General features: G+C 54.8%; 1 protein-coding gene across 3 annotated transcripts in view; it reads right to left on the reverse strand.

Moving 5' to 3' along the window:
- The window catches only part of CDYL (chromodomain Y like), a 146,329-nt gene that overhangs the window by 45,407 nt on the left and 82,303 nt on the right, over window positions 1-18,619 (reverse strand). The window contains exon 2 of one of the 3 annotated variants that reach the window (XM_059078025.2): window positions 15,377-16,040. The exons of 1 other annotated variant lie outside the window; for it this stretch is intronic. In XM_059078025.2, the coding sequence (XP_058934008.1) occupies window positions 15,377-16,040 (664 nt within the window). Of the gene's footprint in view, window positions 1-14,625; window positions 14,638-15,376; window positions 16,041-18,619 lie in introns of those variants that run through there. One more of the 3 variants, XM_067006823.1, reaches the window with a different exon arrangement.

Genomic DNA, 18,619 nt, shown 5'->3' on the forward strand with positions numbered 1-18,619 from the left:
ACTAGCCAACCTTAAGCTGAGGAGCACGGCAGGCAGCCACCCAGCATTTGTTACTTGATTCCAAAGCCCCCCAAGCCTCACAGCTCCCTCCCCCGCACATTCATTCTCCCCCAATTTCACGCCGTGCCACGTTTCTGGAAGGGATTGTATCACTTCTGCTTTACGGTTTCCAGAACCCCACCAAGCCCCGTACTAAAGGGGGGGCACCTGCAGTTAGACCGACTTTTCATTCATGCAACAGAGCAGCACAGTTACCTCGCCGTCCTCCGTGGCCACAGGAACCGGGCATAAAGCTAAGAGCCTGGAAACAGGAAAATAGAGATGAGCCTCGCGCCTGCCCCACCCCCCTCCTCCTTACTCCTTCATGGCTCCGCGAAGGCCAACGCCAGCAGGACTGCGGTGGTGCCACCACGTGTATAAACACCGCGCTGACTGTCTCCGTCTGGCCGCCCGTGTGTGACGCGCTCGCGCTCGATCCACTTCTTGTATTTCTTTGCTCCCAGGACCAGGGTCTGCTCTGAAACGCGGGCTTTCTATCTCATCCAAGTTAACCTTGGGTCGGGGAGGCTCTTGGTGAATGCCGACCCACCGAGGCAGGCGGACCCCTGGCCTTCTTGCCCAGAGCCCTTCGGCCCTGGTGGCGGAGGACCTGGCCTCAAGCCTAGCTCTGTCGTTTACCAGCTCTGGGACCTCAGACACCTAAGGGACAGTAACATTGATAACATTTGCTTCACAGGGAAACTAAGAGTTAAACAACAAAACAAAAGCGAGTCAAACCACACAAATGTCAGTAACTATCACCAGTATTATTAATAGCTACGCTCTTCTACAGAACAAGGCAAAGGACGGCGACGTGATTGACGATACAGGTCCGCATGAGCACAAGGGACCCCAGGCCACCGGCCCGTCACTGCACGCGCGCGCCGTTCACAGCATTTCTAGCCCACCTTCCTCTGTATGACACAAAGACACTGAAGAGCTGCATGAGAATCCCTGAAGCCACGGACTCGTGTGCGAACATGACAATCAGCCAAGAGACGCACTCACTCCTCTTAAAGACCACCCACGGCACCGAACACAAAACCTGCCGCCCCGCCGGGCTCAGCCCAGGCTCCTTTGCCTCCACGGGGGAACTGCTCCGCTTGGGACTGAGGACCTGCTTCTTTCCAACAGAGTGACTTTCTTTCGTCACATCAGTGAAATGGAACCTGGGTGCAGCTGTCGCTTGGTTCTTCAAAATGTGAAATCACGAAAAAGTCCTGGCCGGACACCGGCCCTTCACCCAGGTTCAGGCCAACCTGAAGTGCCCTCGGGTCCTCGCAGCAGCGCAGACGCGGACGCGGACCACTCCCGCCCCCAACTGCAGGGCCAGCGCTGCTGCCGCGGGACCCGCGCTCCTTCCGTCGCCGCGGGCCTTTGTGTCTCGCCGGGGGCTCTTCGGAGGATGCAGGCCGGCCCCGCGTGCACCTGCGCTACAGCTCAGGGACCTACGGTCTACGTACAGAAAACACTGGGGGGGCCAGGCTCTCCCCTTGGGAAGGCAGATACCGGGGACACACCACCGCTGAAAGAAGAGAATTCACTCCTCCACCACCCTTCTGCCCAAGACCACAACCGACCCTGCAGGGTCTTTTGATGACATAGAATGCGGCTGTCTATTTATCCTATTTGCAAAATGAACACTGTACTTTTGCATATGTCACCTGTGAAACGTCTCATCTGGCGCTTTGCTCAACAGAAAGCTTTACAAGACGGCACTTAGGAACAGCTCTCAAATAAACAACCCTAATTGACAAATGAAGAAACGTGTCAGGGATTGCAGCCACAGTGAAGAGACTTATTCACTCAGGGGTGTCTGAAGCTCTGGGGGGGGTGACAGGCCTCCAAAGACACGACCAGGGCTCTCCCAAGTCACTCTCGAGGACAGGGAGAAACGTCTTTCCTCTCGGATGGCCCATGATGCCTGTCCCCATGTCCAGCCACCACCATCAACAGCCTGGACCCTGCTGGCCCACCTCCCCCACAGTCACTGTCCTCGGGGCAGTCAGGGATCAAGGTCAAGATGCGAGACAGTCCACAGGCTTCCGCACTCCAACCCCCACAGGAAGGGGGAGGAGCCAGCCTCCCCGCCCTGCCCGTCAAAGCCGCACACGATCCAACTTCAGCTCCTCCGCCGGCACCCCCGGTCCCTCCCTGGGTCAACAGGATGCCACCCGCCCCCCCCCCCCAGCCCAAGCGGTGCTGCAGATGAGAGAAGACCCTCAAGGCCACATGTGGGTGATGAAGGCGTGGAGCTGTCTGAACAAATGAGAAGTGGCCCTGCTATCATCTGCCCCAGAAAGGATGGGTTGGAATCCAAAAATTCACCCAACCAAAGCCAACACTTTTTTCTAATGGTCAGGGGGAAAAAAAAATCTCCAACTTGGAAACAGGCTAAAGGACGCCCACGTACCTTCCCCAAAGGCACACTGGAGCTCTGCGGGGCGCACCTGAGGGTGCTGGCACTCATGGCCTGCTATCCAGCAATGGTTAAGTATCTTATCACTCCGCCGGGGCAGACGTCAGCTTTAGAAAACTGACAGCGACAAAAAGGAATAGCGTTGTAGCTCTACGTACAAACGATGCCTGTTCAGGACAAAAGGCAACAGTCTCACGGCCCGAGGGACATTAACCAGCTCTGTAATCTACCTTTATTCCGGCATATTCCGCCAGTACCTCCACATACTCAATCTCTTGAGTCTTCTTTGAGCCAACTTTACCATCCTTTGATTTCCTGACTGAGTTAAATATCTGACATGTATTCATTCTGTATTTGCGATTTTACTTTTTGAAAATGACAACTTGACAGGAGATGTCCTGTAGCACCTACCAGTTTAAAACTAACAACCCTACATAGTAAATCGCTGCAACTGGGAAGTTGCTTAGACATCACCTAACACTACATGGATTCTTCCCTAAGACTGCATTTATGTTTAAGGTGGGCTTTTAGGGACACCATCCTCTATGACACAGAACTTTGCTGCCGTGAGCTCTCGTGTACCTTATGCCTCCGGGGACAAACAAACAGCCCCATGACCCTCACATTTATTGTGAAGAAGGTGGTATGGAGGGATTTTGTCGACTTAACCAAAGTTAAGGATTCTGATGACGATCCAGGGGAAAATTCCCTTTTCTGTCTTATCACTGTGGCACCTGCCCTTTTACCGGGCAGCGTGTGTGCGTGTGCGTGTGCGTGTGTGTACACACATGTGCGGTCACCGTGGACCTGACTCGTTGGTTCCTAGGACGTGCGAGGAGCCGGAAGGCAACCTCGTGGTCCCGCGGCATCGCTGACGTCACGGTGGGCACCCTCGGCTTCGTCAAGCTTCAGTTTCCACGTGTCTTGACGTCTTCACTTGGGAAAAACCAACCAACCCACCAACTCTGCAGTCCCAGGCTGTAATCTGCCTCCAGTCCTTTGTCACCTAAGGTCCGAGAGGTGTACAAACCGCCAGGAACGGTCCACTGTGGCCTCCTGGACCTCTGCTCTGCTCTTTCCACCCAGACCATCTCCTGTGGCTGCTGATCCACTCCTGCTAACCCTTCAGGCCCACGGAGACGCCTTTTCGCTCTTCGCAAAGCCAGACGTGCTCTCCCCAGGCCCTCTGGACCCTGCGCTAAGCCGCTCGAGGCGCTGCACATCACAGCTTCTTCCGTAACTGGGTCGTCCTCATCCTGGCAAACACCAGCCCTTGCGCGACCCAGACCAGCCGCGCGCGCCCGCGCGTGCGCGCGCGTGTGTGTGTGTGTGTGTGTGTGTGTCACCGGCTGGACCTCCTGACACTCAGCACACAGCGTGCGGTGTGCTTATCAATCGAACTGAAGGAAGAAAGGATAAAGGCAAATGGTCACTAAGTGCCAAGCATCTGTTCACCACTGAGCACCTCCTCTGACCAGGAGCACAGAGACAGAACCATGGAGTCTGCCCTAAAGGCACTTCATCTGGGAGGAAGGTGGGAAGTCAGAAGCACCATTTGGCAAACCCGAGCGCAGGTGGCCACAGCCGGGCGCCGTCCAGGTGCTGAAGACACAGGGGCGAATCAACATCTGCGGTGCCTGACCCCCTGCAACTTACGTTAATGAACACACGGAGTGTGCAACTCGGCCGTGGGCGTGTGCTAGAAAGTCAGAGGACAGACGGCGTTTCAGATGGTGGGGGAAGGAGCGGGGAGGAAGTGCCATGTCGGCTGAGACCAGGCAGATGAGGAATCAACCAGATAAAACACAGAAGTACACGTGCAAAACCCTGGCAAGGAGGGAACTTGGCAAATTCTAGAAACTGGAAGAACCCCCTGCATCTGAAACAGGGTAATGAAGAGCCGGCCCTGCAGGTCACAGTTGAGAAGTCTGAATGAATCTCATCTCAAACTTCAGAAGGACAGGACTATACGGATTACAACATCTACAAAAAAACCTCCGGTGGCCGAGTGAAAAAGAACCGCGAAAAGACGACAGACAAGACGTGGGGTGCTCGGTCTAGGTGGTGGCATCGCCAGAGGCTGAGGAGCCAAGGGACACGGGCACACACTTCGGAGCGGAACGCAGGGCCCGGCGGCAGGCTGGGTGGTCGGGTGAGGAGGGGCGGGCCCAGACGCCCCCTGGAGGCAACGCTCACCGGGGTGGGGAGCCTGGAGCCCCTGCCGGGATGGAGGGGGCAACAAGGGACCCGGTGTCCCCAAGGCCCATGACGAGACTGACCACTGTAAGAAGGACAGTATGCTCGGTGAAATGAGGCAGACACACGGGACAAATGCTGCGCGACTGCACTATACGAGGTCCCTAAAGTAGTCAGCATCACAGAGAGAGACAGCAGGACGGTGCTGCCAAAGGCTGTGGGGAGGGGCATCAGTGTTTAATGGGGACAGAGTTTCACTCTGTAGGAGGAGGAAGTTCCAGAGCTCCGCTGTGTGACAACGCGAATGCACTTCACATTTCTGAGCTACACGCTTAACGACGTTTCAGATGGTAAACTTGGTGCTTATGTGTTTGTTACCACACCTGAGAATGAAAACAAAACAAAACAAAAAGACGTGATAAGCCATACGGAACATTTCCTCCGCTCCACATAAAACATTAAAAGGCTGGAGCCCCAGGCTTCCCCGGTGGCGCAGTGGTCGAGACTCCGCCTGCCGATGCAGGGGACGCGGGTTCAAGCCCCGGTCCGGGAGGATCCCACGTGCCGCGGAGCGGCTGGGTCCGTGAGCTGTGGCCGCTGAGCCTGCGCGTCCGGAGCCTGTGCTCCGCAACGGGAGAGGCCACGACAGTGAGAGGCCCGCGTGCCACAAAAAAAAAAAAAAAAAAAAAAAAAAAAAAAAAAAAGGCTGGAGCCCTGCTCCGTGGCTGGGGCGGCCCGAGGTCCAGGTGCCGAGAGCCGGACCGAGGGCAGAGGAGGAAAGGAGAGGACCAAGAACGTGGACTCAATTCTCCACAGTGTGGCCCGAAAGGGAAGTGAGGATCAGGGTGGCAACAAGATGGTTTTTGAGGGGTCAGACCCCGAGGAAAAGGGGCTGTGAATCCTGACGTTCTCTATCAGTCCAACGTCGGGACAAGTACCAGCCACTGGGTCGTGAGGACCAGTGACGGGTACACACAATGACAGGGGACTGGACACAGAACGCCGGGCCGGTCTCTCCCGGCTCAGAGGTGAGATGTCAGGCCGAGCCCCAGGGTGGGAATGAAGGTGTGAAGCCCGTCTCTGAGGGATGCTGGAGCAGGACCAGGAAGTCGGAGCATCGGTCAGTGACAGGGGAGAAGACACAGACCCGGAGAAAGCTGCCTGGCGCCGCGGGCCCCAGAGCCTGGGGGTCAGCACCTCCAGCCCAGAGCCGAGGGCAGGAGGCCCGGGGGCAGGAAGGCGGACGGGACATCCCCTCCCAGGAGGTTGAGGACGCCGGGGAATCTGACGAGGACACAGCAATGAACGCTACTAAGCTGGGGGCAGATGAAAGGGGAGAAGCCAGCTCCACAGCGGAAATGCACAGGGTTGAACGCCGAGGTCACTTCCACCTCGAAAGGACCTGGGCCCGAGGCCCGGGACAGGCTCCACTGGTCTGAAGCTCATTCTGGCGACCCGGGGTTCTGGAAGTGGGTGCATCTCGGGAAAGGCCCGAGTCATTTACCTATCAAGCTGCCCCCTGCATGTTGTCATACAAAGTGAAATTATCCACTGGTGTTTTAAAAAAGATGTTCTACACCATTAACCTACAGATGTTTTCTTCAGTTTTTCCAGCTCGAAGAATCACCTCTCACTCCGTATTTGCACGCAAGCTCCAAACGTGCCCTGGCTCTTACCTCCTTGGCAATCTCTCCCATCTCCCCTGACAGAGCTGCTGTTTCTTTTTCACTCACACTCTCTTTGGAAGACAGACACTAAGGATGAAAGTAGAAAAGACAAAAACTCCCCTGGCAACTCGTCCACTCACACACAGACGTTCACCAAGCACCTGCTCCACGTGAACAACCGGACTGGGCCACACCGAAGATTCTGGACGAGACTGAGATGCTTTCCCATCCCACCACCTACAGTTTCATCGAATCTGTCCACCTGTTCTGGATCTTCTCCACCAGATTCTCCTCCAGGGACTCGGCTCTCCTCCACCCAGGCCGGGTTCCCAGGCCGCTCAAGACCTCCCCGCCCACAGCGAGGGCGTCCTGGGGAACCCGACTCCCAACGAGGGTCTTCCTTCAAGCGGTGCCTGATACACGGACTGACGAAAATCACCTTTCCTCAGGTGTAATTAAAAGTGTGGCCGACTTTTAAAAGGTGACATCAAATTAGGAGGGGAGAAACACCGTGGCGGCCCCCAAGGCAGGACCGGGAGGAGCACAGCAGGCCGAAGAGCACCCGACTTACGCACGAAGCGAGGAGGTGAAGGGGCAGCTCGGGTCCACCTTCAGGGCGAGCAGCAGTGGCCGCGGGGAGAGGAGGACCACGTCCACGAGCGAGGGCCACCCAGAAGCCGGAACGGGACAGTCACAGGAGCTGTTATTAGTCAATGATCAATATTTAGCACGCACGATCTTCTGTAGCCAGGAGAGCAGTTATATTTTAAATGTACTCAGTAATCTTAAATGTGTCGAGACTCTCGGGGGCTCAGCCCAGCTCGCATTTCTACCGCTTGTCGGCTGGGGTGTTCCCTGGGGAACCAGCTGGAACTTCTGGGGAGGAGGAGCCTCTTCTCTGCCCGGTTTGCTGAGAGGGTCGGCAGGCCGGCCCTCACCCCCTGAACGAAGCAGAGAGCCCGTGGCGGGGAGACGGGGTTCTGGGGGTGGCTGGATCCAGCTGTGCCTGGATCCTACCCTGAGCCAATGGAGGCATTGTTGTGTGCTTGTTTAAACCGAATTGAGTCATTTCACCCACTGGAGACAGAAAAAAATCTCTACTATCATAGTACGGTCAGTATTGTGAATGATGCTTATAAAAAGCCCCTTGTCGCCCGTGTGACACAGAAGAACCAAACAGGAGTCAGGAGTGGGTGTAATCACGGACCCTCCTGTCCCACCAACTCTACCAAATCACCTTCTCTTTCAGAACCAGCCTCGTCTGTAACACGAGATGCTCTGGAAGCAGCAGCAGCACGCTGGAGAACTTACGACAGAACAAAGGCGACAGACGGGCAGGCTCGGAGGCGCGACTGGGAGGGTGTCCACACGCAGCTGTGGACGGCTGTCCGTCAAGGACGTCGCTGGTGGCATATCCCGGAAGCCCAGTCCCCCGCTGCAGGTGACAGCAATAAGAATACAGGATACAGAAGACGAGTGGGGGGTCTGGAACAGATGTTCAGGCCCGCTAGTCGGCAGCAACAAGAGCAAACGTTAAAAGAAAAAAAAAAAAAAAGGAATTTCACCTGAATATGTGACTGTTCTCCTGCTGCCCGTGTACCGCTCAGTTACAAAGCTCAAAAGGAGCAGGAACTGTAGCCAGAAAGGTTCTTTCTTTGCATATGACCTCAGGAATCCAAATTCTTTTAAAATTATAAAACTCCAAGTTAATAAAATAACACACTTTGGTATATTCAAACCTGGGCAAGGACCATAAAATCAATGGAAATTAATTTGGGGTATCCTGTTTAAACTGCTATAAATATCCCTTAAGGCAGAGACCAGACAGGCCCCTTCACTCTACCCGCTGACGTGGGAACCAGGAGGACACGAGACGAGCGTGGTCCCCGGGCAAGGGCGACGTGCACGTTCACGAAGTCTTCACACTCTGCAGAAGCTGAACCACCCCTCCCTCCCTGCACACACCGCCAACACCCCCCCTCCCCGCCCAGTGCAAAATAGGCAAGGGCTATATAAAGGGGACAGACAGAAAAATAAATGCAAACCAGCAGTTATAACCTATAAAAACAGAGTTTTCAGGTTTTAAAATTAAAGCAATGATACCATTTTCTACCTTCTCGTTGGGCAGATATTTAAAGGTTGATTAAGAACAGGTCAATGGGCACCCAGTCTTCAAGCTTGTTTAGAGAGCAATTTGCTAACATCTGAATCTTAGGTCAGTCACGGCCCTTGCATTTACTCTTGTTCACAGCAGCAAGCGTGCCGCCTCAGATGATGCAGGATAACAGTGGTGTCTACGCACGTGCGTACACGCGGGTATAAATACACACATGCACGGGGCAGGGGGAGGAGAGAGCAAATGAGGCAAAATGCAGACAATCGGTGAACGTGGATGAAACGGGAGCCGGGCTTTTCTTGTACCGTCCCCCGACTTCTCCATAAGTCTGAACCAGTACCAAAAAAGTAAAAATCAAGTTTATGACTTCAAAAGAAGTGAGGCAGAGACGTGAGTCTTAGAACACAAAGTTCTCCAAGACAGGATGGCAAGTGAAAAAGACAAATCCAAGAACATTTATGGAGTATGATTCCACAGTGAAGAGTACAGACAACCAGAAAAAGAAAAACGTCTGAAATGACACACGCCAAACTACTAATGCTCCCTCTGGGGAAGGAAATGGTACTCGGGGGGGAGGTGGCCATGCTCAGCTTCCCTATTCCTCTCAGTGTGCTTGTAAATTACTCGTGTCAAGACTCACAGCACTGCTGGATTACTCGTGTTTAAGACGGGAGGTACGGTACCATTTCTGCTGTTGTAACATCAATTAAATCTATTCATGTACAGGGGAAAAACTCACAACGCCTACAGCTGTGGTTCTCGCTTAAAGGACGCGCCCAGACACAGGCCCCTGCGGGAACGCGGGTGTGCTGGCAGACGGGAACTCGACACCCTATGCCTGGGGCCGCTCTAGCGCCTCAAGGGCAGGACCAGGGATGCTAAGCCAGGGGCGCGCCCAGGCCCAGGTGCCACAGCACCCCCTGCTGGGAAGCACCGACGTGAAGTCACTGAGGCCGTGCGGTAAATAACCACGACATCTCCGAGAGAACGGAGGAGGGCTGTTCATGAGCATCTGAAGGTACATCCAGGACGTGTCATAAAAGTAAAAAAGAAACCTAGGTGGTAGAACCACACGGCAAATATGAGCCCACTGATGTACTGAAAAGATGTACGTGTTTGTAGAATTTCTGGAAGGAAAAAACTGTTAGCAGCAATTCTCTCTGGCAGGGGGGAGGAGGAGGAAGTGGGGCTTGGGGGGGAGCTTTTACTTTTCTTTTTGTTCTTTGAGATGTTTTAATTATTTTATGTTTTCCTGTCATTAAAAATGTTTAATTATTAAAGTACTTATTTAAAAATAATTTATAAATGCCTAAAGACAACTTCAAATCAAGATCTCAAGAGCGAACAGGAACTAAATCCGTCTAACTATAAGAACGTAAAATATACTACAAACACAAGGATTTAGTAGTAGATAGTTCGTTCCCATCTTGCTCTACAAAATCACAAACTTACAAGAAAACACAGCGCAGGACGGCCTGAGAACCACCTGGAGGGTGTGCTGGGCCCACCCGGGAGAGAGTCCGGCTCGAAAGGCGGGACGGGGCCTGGGGGGGGTGGGTGTGCGTTCCTAGCAGGCCTCCAGGTGCTGGTGCTGTTCTGGGCACTGCACCCCGAGAACCATTGGGATAGAAAGAGACACAAAGACAAGGGAAACAAAAAGAGAAAACCAAACAGTCACAAGGGCTCTGAAGTGGGCTCACTGGGTCAATGCTGCCCCGAGTCCCAAGCACTCTTGAGCGTCCCTAAAACCTCGCAGAGGAGCAAGGAGGGGAGGCCCCCAGAAGCAGAGGTCGGAGGTCGGAGCTCGGCAGTCAGGTGGGGTTCCTCCCGCTGGGACTCGGGCCGGTCCAGAGCTGGCTGGGTGACTCCCTCAAACGACTTAGGCCCGCTGAACCTGTCATGATCACACTTAGTTCATTTTACACAAGATAGGAGATATGATTACGAACGGTGAGCTGATGCGTCAGAGAAAACAGTGATGCTCTGGAAACTACACACAGCGCACGGGTAAAAGGAACGGTCAAGTCAGGCGTAAGTGAGAAAGTGGGAAGAATGAACAATTCTAGGGCTGTGCACCAGGCAGACTAAGTACCTGAGATCGTGTCCACTTCAACGAAATCCGAACTGGACACAGGAGAAGAGGGTTTAAGGGTGTGCATCACACAAAACCAGTGGGTCCACGTGTAAAGAAAGAGGCTCGCTCTTCACACAAGTGGCAAGTGAAAGCACCCCTTTAAAGGCCTGGGCTCCACATCGGGAACTGGCAAAGAACCACCCATTTGTTAAGTTTTCAAGCAAAACGACGACGGTCTGTATGTTTTCAGAGACTCCTGGGGGTGGCCGACTTCACCCCCCAGGCTGCCGCCGCAGGGCAGAAACCTCTTCTCCGCGGGGCCTTGTGCCTAAAACTCCACTGGGATGTGAAGCACGTCCAGGTTTGGGGGCCGCCGAGCTCAGCTCGGGAAGGAAACGGGGCGACTGCGCTGTGCTGCGGGGCCACCTGCCGTGTGCTCGGGGCGGGCAGAGCTGAGCGCCCGCGAGCCGCGGGCGGGTCATTTCCCCCCTGCAGCCTTGCCACGTGGGAGACCACGACAGACGCTTGACGGCTTCAAACGGGAATCCTCCGTGGTGAGCCCTCGTACACACACTTACCTGACGGTCCGCTACAGTGTGGCTTCAAACGTCCTCTCGTCCAGCGGGCACTTCCTGCTGGGGCCCCGCTGACCGGCGACGGCCTCTGGGCACTGGCCTCCTGGCCGCCTAACCTTCCCTGGAGGTAAGTTCCAATGTCAGCGCCTACACAGCAAGCGGCGCCAGGGCTCCCCCTGCAGAGGGGCTCTGGACCGGGAGCCCGGGCATCGTCTGCTTCATATTCTTCCTGGGAGGAACTTATGCCGCAGCTCCTCCTCCTCCTCCGAAGAAGAAGCAGCCAACTTTTCCTGAAAATGTCTCCCAGGAGCTCCCTCCGACCGAAATGCTCACGGGGTGGAAGACACGTGGTGTGTTTAGGTATTTCCTCCGTCATTTTCCTCCTAAATCTGTTAGCTTTGACTTAAAGCAGCCAACCCTACACGGTAACACTGATAAGGTTTAGACCTCATTTCAAAAAAACAGTTTGCTACTAGGATTTTCTCAAATGTCATACTTGTGGAATGGTGATCGACCATATATATATATATATATATATATATATATATATATATATATATAAAATTTATTTATGTTTCGCTGTGTTGGGTCCTCGTTGCTGTGCACAGGCTTTTCTCTACCTGCGGCGAGCGGGGGCTACTCTTTGTTGCGGTGTACAGTCTTCTCATTGCGGTGGCTCCTCTTGTTGCGGAGCACGGGCTCTAGGTGCGCAGGCTTCAGTAGTTGTGGCACGTGGGCTCAGTAGTTGTGGCGTGCGGGCTCTAGAGCGCAGGCTCAGTAGTTGTGCCTCACGGGTTTAGATTCTCCGTGGCGTGTGGGATCTTCCCGGACCAGGGCTTGAACCCATGTCCCTTGCATCGGCAGGCGGATTCTTAACCATTGCGCCACCAGGGAAGCCCTCAACTATATATTTGAATTCACAAAAGAACAAAGTAACAATGATACAGTTTTTAAAAGCAATTGCTTCTTTTGTAGGATTAGCTCATCAGGCAATTAAAAGAGCATGAAAACAGTAACTTATTAATAAAAAAGAGCGGAAACACAGCTGCGTTGCCTAAATTTAAATTTTTTTCTATTTCTGAGAGAAGCAATGTATCATCTTTTAAACCTCTGTTTCATACTTAAAACAGTCAAAAACCAAACACACATATGGTTAGTCTGTAAAAGTCACTGTGTGTGTGTGTGTTAAAATTCTCCAGAAACATTTACTCTTTTGGTTAACAGACATTCAAGTATCTGTTGTGCTTGGTGGCAAAAATATCCCCTCTACTCGATTAATGTTTTGAATAGGAGATGGTTCATTTCCCAATGACTCCGCAAGCATCTGCTTCAATTAGTTTTAAATCAGGGTTCTGGTGCGGCTCTAAAATTACTGTGGAAGGTAGAAACAAACATCTGTGTTAAGAATGTACTACCACGGACCAACCACCCAAGAGGGCCTCGGTCCTGCTTGTCAGGAGAGAGACATGCTGAAGGCGAGGATGTGGTTCTCCGGAAGGTTCCATGCTCTGGACCACGGACCTTGTCTTTTCAACGGACCCCCTCTCGTTTAGTGTGACCCAGTGACAGGGCGAAAAGGACGTGTCACACAGCCTCTTCTCCAGCAAGCACTGTCCTACCCAAATCACTCCCGCCACGCACAGGCCCTGCTCTGGCCACGGGGAGGCTCAGCCCTACAAGACAAACATCCCTCCCGAAGCCCACGGTCCAGTGGCAGGAAGAACGAAAGCATCTTCCACGCAGGAGGGTGACAGGAAGCAAAGACACCCGGTGACCCTGACAAGCGTCCGGGACACCACTGCAAGCCTGGTCCACCGCGGCCTTGAAGACATTCCCGAGGGGCTGCTGGACTTGCTCCCATCTAAGTGGGGAGGAGATTCTCAACCTGTATGGCACCCGGGTGGGCAGGAGAGAAGGGCGGTCACAGGGGGCCTTGGAAACGTATGTTACTCTCACCCAAATCAACTACCTCCGCAGAACAAGATAAAATCATTTAAGATTTTACACTTACACGCCCCCTGTGGTTTTAACCACAGACACCCTTATAGACACTGAAAAATTTCTGAAATGGCTACGAGCGATAAAAAAAAAGGAAGTCACCCACTTTTTATTTAAATAGAAGCCACAACCCTCCTTACATACAAACCTGAGGGCTTCTGCTGAGGGCAGCCAGCCCCGCAGAACTGCGCTGAAAGCAGAACGTGGGGACTTAAGAGTCAAAATAGTTTTGAAAATTATGGGTCCCCTCCGGCCAGAAAACGTATGTACACCCAAGCTCTGTGGGCAATCAAAGGGGAAGCCCAGGACCTGAGGCCTCTGTGCCCCCAGGACCGAGGCTCCCCAGAGCAGGGTGAGCAAACGTCTTCCGCTAAAAGCCGAGCGGCCTGCCTCCAGCCTGCGGGCCACACAGTCTCTGTCACGACGACTCAACTCTGTCCCTGCAGCTGGAAGGCAGCCAGACCGGAGGTGAACGAACGAACGAACGTGCCTGCGTTCCAGTGACACACTTTGTGGAACAGAAATCTGAATTTCTTCTATTTTCACGGATCGTGAAATATCATTCTTCTTGATTTTTTCAAACATCGGAAAGTGCGACAACCGTTCTTAGCTCCCAGGCCCCACAGGGCTGGGCCCGCGGGCTGCACCTGGCCCGAGTGTGCGGTGAAGCAGGAGACGCTTCTGTCCCCGGTGAAGGTGGCCGGCAGTGGCGAGGAGGACACAGGCTGGGGACTAAGAGACGTGCTGATTCCCGCCCGGCCTGAGCACCCCCGCCTCTCCGGACTCGACCCCCGCCTGTCAAGTGGAGCCTCCGACTAGCGGGCTGTCGGGCCTCGTCTGCCTCCGAGCCTCTATGCCCCGTCCCCGCGCCGAGGTCGGAGGGCCGTCCCCGCGAGCAGCTCAGCTCTGCGGACGAGCTCCGGGCCAAGGCCAAGGGCAGGGGCAGCTGCGTCGGGGCAAAGCGCGTGTCTGAGAAACACTGGCGAGGGGCCCCTTTACTGTGCAAAGGGGGCCCTGACTTCAGTCACATCCCCCCGCCCTGTGACCCAGAGCCCAAGACCAAGCCTGCGGGACGCACCACAGCAAGACGGCAGAGCGGTGTCTCAGGGGAACGTCCCTCTGGAGGAGAAGAGCGCCCCAAACAAAGCAACGTCACTTTTCCTCGTTTCGTATTATTCTGCTAAGCGTGGGCTGAGGGAGACGCCCACAGGTACACAGACCGTCCCACTCCTGCAACACGGAGGGCGAGGGGGCACGAGTGACAAAGGGACATGGGAGCGGGTGGCTCTGGGACCAGAGGAAGAGCAGCGTCCACGAGGCGAAGGAGGGACAGCGCAGAAGAGAGCAGGCGCCCCGACGTGGAGAGGGAGCTGGACAGTCAGGGAGGGCCACGTGGTGCAGACTCGGAGCCGCCTGCCCACTAGGTGCAGCAGCTGGCGGCCGGGGATCGCGCCCCCATCCAAGAATCACAGCAAATGGATGGCGGCCGCCAAGAGGCGGGGAGCAGGGGGGCCAGTAAGACAGCAGGTGGGTATACCTACCGTGAGGTGAGGCATACGTCAGAGAAGACGCAACAGGATTCTAGAAGAAGTGGCGGCTCGCCAGGCACGGGAAAAGGGCAGGGAAGGCAGCTGCCCACGCCGACCCCCAGGCGTGCTGTCCTGGGGTCGGGGAGGCCACGGGATGACCACCCAAGCTGCAGCGTCCGGGTCAGGAACAGGGTAAAAGCAGAACAGAAAAGAGCACCCACCACGAACGGACTCGTGCTCTGAAAAAGGGATGCCAACAGTTGACTACTTGAGAGAGACCGATCGAAGTCCGAAAGGCTCTCCGGTCATCCGTATCCTCCCTGAAAGCACTTCTGGTTATTTAGACGGGTTAGCACAACAAGAACCGTGACTTCTGATCGATACCGGTCACACTTAGAAAATTCAGACGGACTCGTAACGTGAGACCCAGTGTCTAAGAGATGCATAAAGGTAGAAACTCGCTGTAAAAAACCAACCGACCAACCAACCAACCCAGCCATCACCTACTCAGAGCGGGACACTGTTTAAATCAAGTCAACGTGGTGGTCCAGTCTGTGGACGGCCAATGAAACAGAGACAGCCAGCGCGGACTTCAGACGTCAATGTCAAAGGCTTCAAGCAGAGAAAGCGGGGGCTGGCGAAACCTCTCCAGGGTTCCCGCAGACAGACATCTGTCAGGAGCAGAGCCCCCAGGAGCCCCCGGGCTCACACCAGCCTGCCCTCCTGGGCAGGGACCCCGCGCCCCTCCAAGACCGTCACTCACCTTTCCCGTTCACGGCCAGCCCCGTGGCCATGGCCGCGGTCGCGGGGCCGGACAGCTGCGGCGCCAGCGGGTGTATCCGGGGCCGGCTCCCCATCCGCGCCCGCTCGGCGCCGGGGCCCGGCAGAGCTCCGACGGGCCTTTCGGCCGCGCCCTCCGGGGCCGCCGTGTCCCGCCCCTGCTCGGCGGGGTCCAGTTTCTCGGGGCGCTCGCTCTGAAAGCCGTCCCCTGCGGTCCTGCTCTTGGTGGGGCTCTTGGGCACGAGGATCTTGATGCCTGACTTGGCCAGGTCCATGTTCTTCCGGTTGGCGAGGGGCGGGGCCGGGTTCCTCCTGAGCTTCTGGCTGGCGGCGAACAGCGGGCTGGCCTTGGGTTCGTGCTCTTTGCCGGCCACCAGCGACTTCGGGGGGGCCTTGGAGAAGCTGCTGTTGGTGGACCTGGAGATCTGCTTCCTGGCGTTGCTCGGCGAGGTCCGCGTGGCCCTGGTGAAGGGGCCCTCCCTCTGCTTCTCGGCGCGGCGCCGGTTGAAGTCGAGGATGTACTCCTCGCAGTTCACCAGGTGCTGCTCCGGCTCCCAGGTGTCATCCTCGCTGTCGTAGCCCTTCCAGCGGACCAGGTACTCCGTCTTCCCTTTCTTGTTTCTCCTCTTGTCGACGATTCTCTCAACCTGTACACGGAGGAAAAGAGAAAAGTATAAACGCGGTGTCTGAAAAACAAGGTGCGAGCGTGGTAATAATGGACCATCAAAAATAATAAAAACCGCAACAGGTGATGCACGTGAGCGCCTCTTCCCGAGCCAAACCGTCTGAAACAGAAGAGTAACAACACATTCGGGGTTTTAGCGACTTCCTTGAAACTAAGTCAAACAAAATGCTAAAACTTCACGCTCAGGCTATATGGCTGTGTCAGGGAGCTTATTTTTTTGTGATTCAAGAGAGGCTCTCTTTTTATTTTTTATATCAAACGCCGACCACCTGAGTTGGTTTTCACAGTCACAGCTGGACCAGTGCTGGGCATCTCCAGCCTTCTGCCTGGCCATCCCGTTACCAACAACAGGCGCCCAAGAAACGGCACGGCTGCGGTCCAGGCCGAGCTCTGAGGGTGGCACCGGCCCACGCACCGAGGAAACGGGGTCGGTACTGACCGCGTCTCCTAGAAGCACTCGGTTAAAAGGAAAAAGGTCAACAGAGGACTTAACGCTTTACTGGTAATAAAATGGTGTAGAATGGTCAGGTTATTTCCCCTTAAAACTTGGTTTTAACTAGTGTGAACCAACATCTTTAAAGGAAGATGCTGTCAGTCTTTGAATTTGATGATCGACACATCCCGTGTCAAATTTATGAATTTACACAACCTTGGCACGAAACGTACTGTTAGCTATTACCGTGACAAATTCCACTGCCTTAACTGACATCCTGAGTGTAGGTGGGAGAGCGTCTATGACTCGGGAGAACGAATCTGTTTCACATGACGTCCCCCAAGTTATTGGGGAAGTACAGTCGGTGGCTACCTCTCCAGCCAACACAGAAACCACCAGCCCGCTTCCCCAGTGGCAGCAGGTACCATGTACCTCGCAGGCAGAGGCCTGGGCCACACGGCGGGCAGCTCTGTAGCTAAGGAGATGGGGTCTAGGCCATTATCAGGGTCTTCAGCAAACTTCTGGCAAAGCGACAGCTTAGGCCAGCTGACACAGCGCTGTGCCCAGTTCTCCAACACGTGCCAGAGCAGCTGGAGACGCTGGAGGGGAGTGGGACACACCCTGCACCCCAGCACCTGCCCTACTGTCAAAATACCCCCCAAACTCGCCAGCATACCTACCTGGGATGCAGAGAATGAAAGCCCTGAACTACAGAAGAGCCTCAAGTTAAATGCACATTCCTGCCTCTGGGCGACAAGGATTAGGGGAAGGAAAGGCCTGGTTTCAGAAGGCGGATTTCACGCCAGGCAGACCCCAGGTCACAGCGGCGTCAGGCCCGCACGGTGGGCCCTCGTGGTCCAGGCTGCAGCGCAGGGAGCCTTCAAAGTGATTTTCTCCCGTTCCTCTGCTTGTGAAGAGTTGCGTTTAAGGGTGTAAGTATTTCCATTTAAAACACACGTTTCTGGCAAATTCCACGCCAATCAATTTCATGGCAGAAATAACTTAAAAGTTTTAGATACAGCGGTAAAGAGATTCTCTCTTAACAGCTAACAACGTTGTTTAATACTTGGTTTCTTTCTAAATCAACTTCCACCCCAGCAGCACGAGGGAGGCTGGACCGGGGCGGCCCATCTTCCTTTCGCCCGTTTCCTTCAAGCTGAACGGGGCTCTGGTCAGTGAGGACAGATGTCCTCCCCCGACCCCCGTGAATGGCTGGGGCTGCCTGCAGGCCGGCCCCCCACGGGCTGCACCGCGTGTGCACTCGGCGGCCAGGCTCTGCTCGGACGCCGCGTGGAGCGGGGACGAGGTACGCACAGGAGACCAGGGCTTGGAAGGGGCCACGTGGGGCCCGACCACGCCGCTGCACCGCTGGGCGCGAGAGCAGCCACAGGGGCCACGGAAACAATACTTACGCGCACTGAAGTGAGGGTTTTGTCATTTTCACGCGCCCTAAAATAGGGAACTTCTGATTTTCTCCAACTATTTAAAACCTGTGGAAACCATTCTTCGGGCTGGCCTGCAGGCCCCAGCTCACAGCCCCACAGCAGACGGGGAAGGAAGAGCGGGCCCTCGGGGCGCACGTGCTGCTCTGCTGACTCTCGCGGGGACGTGGCTGCAGGCTGACAACACGCGTGGCCGACACGGGGACGCAAACACGAAGTGGCGGGTCTACGAGAGCCACACTGGGCACGGGACGCACAGCGTGGGAGGTTCAGGCCCCTAACACCAACTTCACACCAAGCTGGGACGCCCCTCCTTCAAGGACAAATGTCCTCCCCTCCTTTGAAAGCGTTAAAGTCAAAGTCCTTTTCATCCCTAGTCTGAGTGGCTGAATTAATCTCCCGCAAAAAGGCGTATCACCCGGACTCAACAGGATTTTACTGGGATATAAGCTTCAAGGGATTTCCAGAGCTCTTCTGTGATGAGGGAGGAAGACCTGACCACAAGACAACGCACGAAGAGATCTTTCTTTGGGTTTTCAGTCCCTTCCTCTTGAGAGCCAGCCTGTAACTGGTTCTGAAAACTAGTATCGACAAACTGTCTTTCTTAAAGTATACGTGGGTATCCACTTCTAGTTACAGAATCTCGATGTAAAGAATTGTATAAGG

This window comes from Kogia breviceps, chromosome 10 (assembly GCF_026419965.1).
Source record: "Kogia breviceps isolate mKogBre1 chromosome 10, mKogBre1 haplotype 1, whole genome shotgun sequence".
Taxonomy (NCBI): Eukaryota; Metazoa; Chordata; class Mammalia; order Artiodactyla; family Physeteridae; genus Kogia; species Kogia breviceps.